Consider the following 11076-nt stretch of genomic DNA (forward strand, 5'->3'; position numbering starts at 1 on the left):
CGTGGATTCCCCAGCCAAAGCGCGCCGGTGGCGGTGGCAACACCACCACCGATGGCACGGAGTACTGCCCAGAAGAGGCTTTTGAAGGAATACCAGCAGTTGTCCCGCGACCCGCCTCCAGGAATTGTCGCTGGGCCGGTGACGGAAACCGATTTGTTTGTGTGGGAGTGTCTCTTGGAGGGCCCTACCGAGACTCCGTACGAGAACGGAGTGTTTCCCGCCACGTTGAAGTTCCCCAAGGACTACCCGTTGAGTCCCCCCACCCTCAAGTTCGAGCCACCATTGTTACATCCCAACGTGTATGCTGACGGCACTGTTTGTATCTCCATCCTCCACCCTCCAGGCGAGGACCCCAACCAGTACGAGCGGCCAGAGGAACGGTGGTCGCCGGTGCAGAGCATCGAGAAGATCTTGTTGAGCGTGGTGTCGATGTTAGCGGAGCCCAACCCCGAGAGCGGGGCCAATATCGACGCCTGCAAGTTGTGGCGAGACGACCGGGTGGAGTACGACCGCCAGATCAGACAGCATGTGCGGGAGTCGTTGGGGTTATAAAAGCAGACACAGTTGTATGCTGCATCAATTAAGGCCCAATTAGCTGCTAGTCAATGGACACAGTTAAGATATGTTACACAGTTACAGCCCAAAAATAGGTCGGGACAACCACAGATTTGTGCCCAGAGACGGGTTATCACTCTATGAGCGCCCCCACTGATGATTAATGAAGAGTGAATTTTGGACGTTAATAGAGTCTTGGGAATAGAATATACGGACATCAGGACGAGTGTAGATGTCTGATGATTGAGATATCATTGCTGACAGGAAGAGCGGAAATAATAATGCACAAGTGGATTATTCACCGATAGTCACCTTCATTATCATTCTAGAATTATAGACATTATTCGTGATTAATCTCGGGAGATATTTCCAGCTGATCATCGGAAATAGCTGTACCATTCCATTTATCCCAATTACTTCTAGTCTACCTTTTGAGATACATTCGGGCTTCTAGCAGTCCGAGCGCATTGTACCATCGACCATACTTGTATTACACATTCGTACTCTTTATCTTCTAGAGCCTTTAGAAGTCTAGTCGTTGGCTCTAATATTGCCATCTCAAGTCTTCACTCTAATATTGCATCTCCAGTCTTGTCTCCAGATTGCGTCTCCAGACTGATCGCTGTGCGACACCATCGCCTTTTTACCTGAACTCTCCAGATCGCTGTACTACCCTCCAAGAACCCGTAGCGACCCATCTCACCACCACTACCACCACCACCATCATCACCACCCCATGAACGTGTCAGTTGCAATCGTTGGTGCCGGAGTTTCTGGGTTGAAAGCTGCCCATACCCTCCTCAACCATCCCAAGTCTCCATTTGCACCAAACCATATCGTGGTACTCGAGGCCCAAAATCGCATTGGCGGACGCATCCTCACCGATAGAGCCCAGTCCAAGATCGGATACTCCTATGACCTCGGGGCAGCGTGGTTCCACGACTCGTTGACCAACCCTGTGCTCCAGGAGGCCATTCGCGACGACGATACCTCGTTGTTTGACTACCGCCACCACTGTTACTACGACGACAAGGAAGCCAGGGTGTACGTATCGGAGCTTGAGGGTGCTGTAGATATGGTGGGCTTGAAGGTCGACAAGGTGCTTGAAGACCTCCACAAGTACATCGAGCTCCACTTTATGGACCTGTTGAACATCAAGGACGTGTCGTTGAAGCAGATAGTGGCCCAGTTCTTCGAGGTCCATGGCCACATGGTCTCCGACACCCAGAAGGACTACGCTGCCAGGACAATGCCGTACCTCGAGTCGTGGTTCGGGATTCCCTGGGACTTGGTCAGTGGCAAGTATTCAATGATGGACCATCAGGGAAGGAACCTTTTGAACACCAAAGGGTACGACTTTATTGTCGAAAAGTTAGCCAGGGGCATTCCCAACGACAGGACCTTGCTTGGACACCAGGTGGTGGCCATCGACCGTGACAACAAGAACGGCCCCCATAAGGTGAGTCTCCTTATGAAAAATGGCGATCGTGTCTACTGCAACCACCTCATCGTTACCGTACCACAAAGTGTGTTGCAGCTCCCTGATTCACACCCCTACGGCATTGCCTGGAGCCCGCCACTTCCTCAAAACGTGAAAGAGGCCCTCCAGAGTATCCACTTTGGTGCCTTGGGCAAAGTCATTTTCGAGTTTGAAGATGTCTGGTGGGACGAATCCGAAGACAGATTTGACATCCTTCCCGACTCGGGTGCTGCTCCTGAGGTACCGTTGACAGCGTTGCCTCCGTCCTTCTCGTACTATGCACATGTGCTCAACTACAGTGCTTCCCACAAGAGCAACAACGGCTCCAGGGGCAGCAGCCTAGGAGTTCTCCTCCAGTCGCCACTCACAGAGTACTTGGAGGCTCATCGCAAGGAGGCCTGGACTTACTTTGAGCCTATGCTCTCCAAATTGGTGGTCGAGGGCAAGAAGGTCAGTGCACCGATCAATACCATCACCACTGACTGGACCCAGAATCCCTATATCAGAGGCTCGTACTCGGCTCTCCACGTCGACGACGACCCGTCAGACTTGATTATCCAGCTTTCAGGCGAATTCGATGGGTGCGGTCTTCATGAGAACTACATTCGGTTTGCGGGAGAACACACCATCCTGGATGGGGCAGGATGTGTCCATGGAGCCTACGCAAGTGGGCTCCGCGAAGCAGAGTGGATCATCGATTCGGTAGCTGGCTCAGTATGAGTCAGTTCATTGGCGTAGTGGAAAGTAATGGCCTGGATCATTCTAGGATATTCTCGCACCAGATGATGAGTAGTTCCTCCACCAATCTGGCCAGTATATTACAAAAAAATTTGTGCTAGGAAGCAAACGATAAGATCAAATCATGTCTGCTCCATTCAGTGCCGAAACTGCCGACAACTTAGAAGACATCGAGAAGCAATTTGCCGTCAAGGCTGTGATGCAAGCCGAGACCTACTGGGGCTTGTTAGAAAAGATTCCTGGCTCCAAGTTAAAATTGACCCAGCACGACGATGAAATCTTCGAAACCTTGTTAACCGACTTCCCAGAGTTCAAGGACCCAGCTGTCGCTGCACGCGTTGATGAGAGCCAAATGAAGAGTGTTGCTGGTAAGGCCAAGTGGAGAACATTCTGTGAAAAGTTCGACGAAATCGAAGACTACAACTTCGGTACCTTGTTGAGAGTCAATGCCAACGACGAATACTCTCAAGACGGAACTATCTTCGTGGTCAGAATCCAATTTTACGCCATTGAAATCGCCAGAAACAGATACGGTTTGAACGACTGGGCCGCCAAGAAGTAAGCCCAACCCCTGATACATATAACGAATAAACCACTGTAATTTTAGTCCCACCGCCCGTATTCAAAAGCTTTTAGCAAAGGAATGCATAAAGCTTAATCTCTAATGTTTTAAACAGCTACTCTGATATACTCCCGTAGAAGTGGTTGCAGCGTCTCTATCTGATCACGTGCTCTAACTCGCGTGACCTCACACCGACAACTTTTTATCGGTAAATACTGCAGATCAGCCAGTTTGACAACCAAACCCCCTCCATGAACTCTTCTAGGTTGCAAACCGCAGGCAAACCCCCCACGGGCGGCGTGCCACAAGTCCAATGGCTGAATCAGCAACATCCGCAGCATACACAAAATCTGCTGCTGCTGCCACTGCAACATCAACAACTGCAACTGCCACACCTGCTGCTGCACCAGCAGCTGGGCTCGTACTACTCATCAGCCAACTACTCGCTTCCTGGCGTCATTAACTACCTCACATCGGAATTCACCAATCTCGAACGCTTCAAGATCATGACCAACTTGGAGAAATCAGAGATGAAGTACAAAATCATCCAGCTCCAATGTGAAGTGAACTCGCTCAAACTCGTCTGTGACAAGCAAAAGAGCCAAATTTCCAAGTTGGAGACCGAAAACCGCAAGTTGAAAGAGCAATCGACGGGGGAAGTGCATGCTTCTTCCGAAAGTGGTGAAGACCACCCCGATTCCCAATTGCCCGAGATCCCAGACGTGGATCTTCTGGTTATTAAGAAGTCCAGACAGCAACTAACCAAGTCCATGAAGGAAATTGTGCACCTTCTCAAGATCCCATCAGCCAAAAACATGAACTACCTTGGCATACCAGAGACCAGTGATATTCCCATTAATAACGAATTGGACGCCTTGGTGAACCACGAGGACAATTTTAATGATAACTTTGACTTTAACGACCGCCACATCCTCAGTCTTTCACCCAGGAGCATGAAAAAGGGTAAATCGGTTACTTCCCAATATTTTGGAGACGAAGGGGAGGCCCCAGAAGCATACGTCGATTTTGACGACATCAAGGATGTAAATGTCGATTTTTTCAACGAAAAACAGTTCACTGGAACCCAAGTTTCGGTCAACGAGTCCAGAAGCTTGCCTTATGAAAGTGACGCCGAAACAGAGATCCTAGAAAATGTGGATGAAGTGGTGGCTCCCCTTGACAAGCAGCCATTGTCAGGTGAAGAGAAGCATACGAATCAACAGGTATTCGAGGATGGTGAGATACAGGTCCACCTCACTTCCATCTCTGATGAGTATAGAATAGAGGTATTCGATAAGAATGCAAAGAAGAAGGTGTTCTCTAAGGACGTCTACATAGACTCTGTGGAACCCGACAAATTGATTAGTTTGCACCGCATTGCACTTGAAGATTCGAGGGGAACTTTTTTGGCAGTGCAAGAAAATGGGATAGTGTTCAGTCTCACCGTGGAAACTGATAACACCAGGGAGACCGAGTTGATCAATCTTAAAAATCAGAAGGTGCACATACAATCATCAGGGTTAACAGAATTGCCCCACATCGAGAAGACCCGGAAGTTCGGGTTTGTGGTGAATTCACTTGAAGACAACTTTGTCATCAAGGTGTTCCAGCTCACCTTGAAAGATGGAGAATTCGAAACTAAAGAAATTGGATCGTTCAACCGGAACTTCATAACAAAGAACGCCAGTTCAAAGCATATTGAATTTGATACGTGGGCCGTCAACAATAGTGCTCAGATTAAGCCTTCGTCTCCCAAGAAGAAGAAGGGGAAGGCCGAATCTGGTGCCAGTGCCGAGGAGGAAGAAACTGCCTTTGTGCCCTACGAATTGGTTTACAGGAGCGAGGACAGCCTCCTCAGGGTGAACGTGGTGAACAAGACCATTCAGACGTTGCCTTGGTGAAGTAACGATGAAGAAGCGAGACCGACGGCAGGTACCAAGCAATAATAGCTACAATTCCCAGGCTGAAAAACAAATACTAGACTCGATGATAAGAGTTCGAAGTCATCCATGGTCGGGCCAAACCACATCCAACCATCTTCCAGCTGGACGCTATATTCGAACAATACCAACAGTTTCGACGCCACTGGAGTATATCCCTACCAACGCCTCGGTGTTTATTTCACCCTCACCACTGCCCCGTTTCGCTCCAGTGTTACTTAATTTCCCTGCAGACCCTGCCGGAACCTCATCGCGCCCTCCATCGCATAGCTAATGTACCATATGCCTGATCTCCGTAGCTTGGGAAGCCTGGCGTGTTCCAAGTGTCGATGCCATGCCTCTTCATCATCCGTGTGGTTTCCCACGCTATTGTAGTCCCATCCACGTTCTCTCGCTTAATTGACCCTTCTCTTTTCTTATCACCTGCACCTCCACGTTGATGCGATGCGTATCGATGTGCGCAACCATATCAGTTTTGAAAAATTTTCCGTTTCTATTACAAACACCAACCATGTCTAAGCAATCGTTTGACGACTTCTTGAAGTCTCAGCAGCTGGCCAAGCCCAAGGGCTATGGTTTCAGAGGACAGCAGCAGCAGGGTGCTCCACAGGCGTACCAGGGAGGTTACCAGAACTACCAGGGAGGCTACCAGAACTACCAGGGAGGCTACCAGAACTACCAGGGAGGCTACCAAAACTACCAAGGAGGCTACCAGAACTACCAGGGAGGTTACCAGAACGGCCCTAGAAGCTACGGCAACTCGCAGATCAACACCCCCTTGGACTCCACCCCCACCAGTGGAACAGCCACCCCCACAACCCCCAATCCAAATGCATCCACCACCTCGTTGACCTCGTTGAACACAGCATTGAGCAAGCTCAACGTGGCCAACATCCCCATCCAAGAGAACTTGAGCAACCTCGAGAGATGCGCAAAGATTGCCGAAGTCAGAACCGAAGTATCGGCCATCGTGGACAGCGTGGCCCAAGAAGCCTCGTTGAACGTCCTTAACGACTGGAAGTTGAGCGAAATCCTCAAGTCTTTGGGTAAGCCCAAGAACTCGCCATTGGTCAGAGAAGGCGCGTTGTTGATCATCCAGCAATTGGCCATCAAATTCGGAGGCCAAACCCCCAAGGAGGCCTACCTCATGCAATTCTTTGCCCTTGCATTCGATGCCCATGCCGATAAGGACAAGAACGTGGTCAAGGGAGCTAAGACTGCCGTGGACACTTTGTACGGAATTTTTCCCGTTGAAGCTGTGGCCACCATTGTCATGGACGAGATCTTGAACTACTTGAAGTCGTCTGCCAAGTGGAACTCGAAGTTGGCTGCATTGGCCGTCTTTGAGAAGTTCATCGACGACGTTCCTGCCGATTTGTTGGAATTGAAGTTCGTCAAGGCGGTTCCAGTCTTGACCGATTTGGCCACCGATTTCAAGCCAGAATTGGCCAAGCAGGGTTTGATCACCTTGAAGAGATTCGTCAAGGTCTTGGACAACTTGGATTTGCAGAACAAGTACGACTTGCTCGTGGAAACCTTGGCTGATCCAACCAAGGTCCCAGAATGTATCAAGAACTTGAGTTCCGTCACCTTCGTGGCTGAAGTCACCGAACCAGCATTATCTTTATTGGTCCCAACTTTGGACAAGTCCTTGAAGATGTCTTCTTCCTCCAATGACCAGTTGAGACAAACTGTCACTGTCACCGAAAATTTGACCAGATTGGTGAACAACAAGAGAGAAATCGAAACCTTTATCCCAATCTTGCTTCCTGGTGTTGAAAAGGTGTTCAACAACGCTTCCTTGCCTGAAGTTAGAGAATTGGCCGAGAAGGCCTTGAACGTCTTGAAGGACGCTGAAAACGAACAGTCAGACGGTAAGTTCCACGGCAGAATCACCCCAGAGCAAGCCTTGGAGTTCTACACCAAAAACATCCCTCAAGAATTGCTCCCAGTTGTCAACGACTTGCAATTAGAAGATGAGACTCGTGCCCAATTCTTGTCGTTCGTCTTGCAAGCTGATGCCAACGTCAACGACTGGAAGCGTTTGAAGGAATACTTGAACATTCTCGATGTTACCACAGAATCTGAAGAACTCAGAGCCCAATACGCCGACACTGTTCTCGTGAATCTCAGAGCTTTGTTCGAACCAGCCAGTGCCCAAACCGACCAAGAAGATGATGGTGCCATTGAAATTGTCAATGCTGATTTCTCTTTGGCCTATGGTTCCAGAATGTTGTTGAACAAGACCAAGCTTAGATTGTTGAAGGGTCACAGATACGGTTTGTGTGGTAGAAATGGTGCTGGTAAGTCCACTTTGATGAGAGCCATTTCCAAGGGTCAATTAGAAGGTTTCCCTACCGCAGACCAATTGAAGACCTGTTTCGTTGAGCACAAATTGCAAGGTTCCGAAGCTGACATGGACTTGGTTGGTTTCATTGCCTCCGACCCTGAATTGATCCATGTTGGCAGAGAAGAAATCGCCCAGGCATTATTGACAGTCGGATTCCCTCAAGAAAGATTAGAGCAAAATGTGGGTTCGTTGTCTGGTGGTTGGAAGATGAAGTTGGAATTGGCCAGAGCCATGTTGATGAAGGCCGACGTGTTGTTGTTGGATGAACCTACCAATCACTTGGACGTCGCCAACGTCAAATGGTTACAAGACTACTTGGTCGAAAACACCGAAATCACCTCATTGATTGTTTCCCACGACTCCGGATTCTTGGACGCTGTGTGTACTGATATCATCCACTACGAAAACAAGAAGTTGGCTTACTACAAGGGTAACTTGTCTGAATTCGTCAAGATCAAGCCTGAAGGTAAGTCGTACTACACCTTGACCGACTCCAACGTCAAGATGGCCTTCCCACCACCAGGAATTTTGACTGGTGTCAAGTCCAACACTCGTGCTGTCGCCAGAATGAGCAACGTCACTTTTGCGTACCCTGGTGCTGCCAAACCTTCCTTGGTCAACGTCTCGTGTTCTTTGTCGTTGTCTTCTCGTGTGGCTATTCTTGGTCCCAACGGTGCTGGTAAGTCCACCTTGATCAAGTTGTTGACTGCGGAGTTGATGCCTAACGAAGGTAAGGTTGAAAAGCACCCTAACTTGAGAATTGGTTACATCGCCCAGCATGCCTTACAGCACGTTGAACAGCACAAGGAAAAAACCGCCAACCAATATTTGCAATGGCGTTATAGATTTGGTGATGATCGTGAGGTCTTGTTAAAGGAATCCCGTAAGATTTCCGATGAGGAAAAGGTGCAGATGGAAAAGCAGATCGACATTGATGACGGAAGAGGGCCCAGAGCCATTGAAGCCATTGTCGGTAGACAAAAGTTGAAGAAGTCGTTCCAATACGAAGTCAAGTGGAAGTTCTGGTTGCCTAAGTACAACTCTTGGGTTCCTAAGGAAGTGTTGTTGGAGCATGGCTTCGACAAGTTGATCCAGAAGTTCGACGATCACGAGGCCTCAAGAGAAGGTTTGGGTTACCGTGACTTGACCCCATCTGTGATCAGAAAGCATTTCGAAGGTGTTGGTTTGGATGGTGACATTGCTGACCACACTCCTATGGGCTCGTTGTCCGGTGGACAATTGGTCAAGGTCGTTATTGCCGGTGCCATGTGGAACAACCCTCACTTGTTGGTCTTGGATGAGCCTACCAATTATTTGGACAGAGACTCCTTGGGAGGTTTGGCTGTGGCTATCAGAGAATGGTCTGGAGGTGTTGTCATGATTTCCCACAACAACGAGTTCGTCGGAGCCTTGTGTCCCGAACAGTGGCACGTTGAAAACGGTGAGGTTGTGCAAAAGGGTACAGTCAATGTCGACAACGCCAGATTCGAGGACCAGGGTGGCGAGTCTGTTGAAGGTTCGCCAGCCCCAACTTCTCCACCAAAGAAGAGAGCTGACGATGACGATTCGCCAGCCAACATCAAGGTCAGAACCAGAAAAAAGAAGATGACCAGAAACGAAAAGAAGTTGCAGACTGAAAGAAGAAGATTGCGTTACATCGAGTGGTTGAGTTCTCCAAAGGGCACTCCTAAGCCAGTTGACTCTGATGAGGATGAGGATTAGGGCAGGTTTACCGTATAGAGGGTCCAGAACCCGAGGTTAATATATTCTTAGTATAGACAAATGTAGGGTCCAGAACCCGTTAGATTTAATTGTAGATGGTCTTTGTGGGTATACCCGTGTAAGAGATGCACTTAAGCATGCATTGGTATGCATCAGATCAATCAGTGGTGGTACGTTAATATTGTTACCAAAAGCCAGTATACTGGAGGAAACTACTAAGGTTTTTAACCCACCTGTACTTATAAGGTAATTTCAGAAATTGGGACAAGATTCAGGTGGCTACTCCAAAACTGAAAATTGCAGCTGGTGAAACACAGGTGAGGATTTGATAACATGTAGACAAATCCTGGCCAGAGATAGTATATGACAAGGATCTGAAACTCCTACCATAGACAGGATTGTGCTTGACAGAGAACATAAGAAGGATGAGTCCAACAACAATTTCAAAGGCAGGATTCGAAAAAACCAATACGAAGTCTTGGAAGAATATTCTCAAGCCAATTCGAAGAGGAAAGTCAGGTTTCCAGGGAATTACAGTAAAGGGAATAGTGTGGAAGATTAAATCACCGGCCACAAGGAATACTTCGCCTTGTTGAACATTTTCTACAAGGACTATGAACTACTGACATATTGTAGTATGATGGCCTTATCATTATTTGTAAATTTTATTTTTAGCTTAACCCACATAATTAGCTTGATCTCGCCCTTCCAACACCCACCATCGCTCCACTAGAGCTGGTAGACATCCTATCCCTCCTGGCCCATATCGCACAGAGTAGACATATTCCAAAATGATTGTCGCATGTCGCGCCGGTGTCGCGCATCCGGAGGCAAAAGAGTTCAACAGCACAATCTCAACCACTTACTACCCCAAAATGGCCGATAGATACTCCTTCTCGTTAACTACATTCTCTCCAAGGTACGTACCCCGCTGCTGCGCCGCCCGTATAACCCCTACTAACATCCAGTGGTAAATTGGTGCAGATTGAATATGCATTGAACGCAGTCAAACAAGGTGTCACCACCATCGGAATCAAGTCAGCCAACGGTGTGGTGCTTGCCACTGAGCGCAAGGCCAACTCGTCACTCCTCAAGAGCAACACCGGGAGCAAGGTGGAGCTCATTACACCCAACATCGGAATGTCATACTCGGGAATGGGCCCTGATTTCCGGGTGCTTGTTGATAAGGCCAGAAAGTTGGCCCACACAAACTACAAAAGAATCTACAACGAATATCCCCCCGTCAAGATCTTGGTGCAGGAGATCGCCAAGGTGATGCAGGAGTCCACACAGTCGGGAGGAATCCGTCCTTTCGGGGTGTCCTTGTTGGTGGGTGGCTACGACGAGCATTCGGAACAATTCCAGTTATACCAGGTGGATCCTTCCGGCAGTTACTTCCCATGGAAGGCCACTGCCATCGGTAAGACCTCCAATTCCGCCAAGACCTTCTTGGAAAAGAGATGGAACGAAAACTTGGAGTTGGAAGATGCCATCCATGTCGCATTATTGGCGTTGAAGGAGTCGGTGGACGGCGAGTTGACTGGTGACAATTTGGACATTGCCATTGTCAGCGACCCACAGGACCACTTGTTGGGCTTCAAGGGTACTTCTGTAGAGGGCCCCAGATTCAAAAAATTGACGGCTGAAGAAATCAACGATAGATTAGACTCGTTATAATCGACAAATATATTTACGTGGAATCTGAACTGTGTAGCGTGGCAGAGCCATC

At 48.6% G+C, this 11076-nt stretch overlaps 6 protein-coding genes across 6 annotated transcripts; all 6 read left to right on the plus strand.

Annotated features, from left to right (window-relative positions):
- Positions 1-51: 51 nt before the first annotated feature.
- Positions 52-552, plus strand: CANTADRAFT_47734 (E2 ubiquitin-conjugating protein; the record flags this gene model as incomplete). The annotated part of the gene is made up of 1 exon (XM_020209497.1): positions 52-552. The coding sequence occupies one exon, from the start codon at positions 52-54 to the stop codon at positions 550-552; it is 501 nt and encodes a 166-aa protein (XP_020066238.1).
- A 739-nt stretch (positions 553-1291) lies between these two features.
- Positions 1292-2755, plus strand: CBP1 (Cbp1p; the record flags this gene model as incomplete). The annotated part of the gene is made up of 1 exon (XM_020209566.1): positions 1292-2755. The coding sequence occupies one exon, from the start codon at positions 1292-1294 to the stop codon at positions 2753-2755; it is 1464 nt and encodes a 487-aa protein (XP_020066239.1).
- A 142-nt stretch (positions 2756-2897) lies between these two features.
- CANTADRAFT_47643 (uncharacterized protein) lies at positions 2898-3335 on the plus strand (the record flags this gene model as incomplete). The annotated part of the gene is made up of 1 exon (XM_020209483.1): positions 2898-3335. The coding sequence occupies one exon, from the start codon at positions 2898-2900 to the stop codon at positions 3333-3335; it is 438 nt and encodes a 145-aa protein (XP_020066240.1).
- A 134-nt stretch (positions 3336-3469) lies between these two features.
- CANTADRAFT_190833 (uncharacterized protein) lies at positions 3470-5475 on the plus strand. Its single transcript, XM_020206406.1, has one exon. The coding sequence runs from the start codon at positions 3587-3589 to the stop codon at positions 5234-5236; it is 1650 nt and encodes a 549-aa protein (XP_020066241.1). The 5' UTR covers positions 3470-3586; the 3' UTR covers positions 5237-5475.
- A 311-nt stretch (positions 5476-5786) lies between these two features.
- Positions 5787-9347, plus strand: ELF1 (Elf1p; the record flags this gene model as incomplete). Its single annotated transcript, XM_020209347.1, has 2 exons — positions 5787-5874; positions 6004-9347. The coding sequence occupies 2 exons, from the start codon at positions 5787-5789 to the stop codon at positions 9345-9347; spliced, it is 3432 nt and encodes a 1143-aa protein (XP_020066242.1).
- Positions 9348-10222: 875 nt separating this feature from the next.
- Positions 10223-11024, plus strand: PRE8 (proteasome core particle subunit alpha 2; the record flags this gene model as incomplete). The annotated part of the gene is made up of 2 exons (XM_020209517.1): positions 10223-10266; positions 10316-11024. The coding sequence occupies 2 exons, from the start codon at positions 10223-10225 to the stop codon at positions 11022-11024; spliced, it is 753 nt and encodes a 250-aa protein (XP_020066243.1).
- Positions 11025-11076: the final 52 nt, after the last annotated feature.

This window comes from Suhomyces tanzawaensis (assembly GCF_001661415.1).
Source record: "Suhomyces tanzawaensis NRRL Y-17324 unplaced genomic scaffold CANTAscaffold_2, whole genome shotgun sequence".
NCBI classification, from domain to species: Eukaryota; Fungi; Ascomycota; class Pichiomycetes; order Serinales; family Debaryomycetaceae; genus Suhomyces; species Suhomyces tanzawaensis.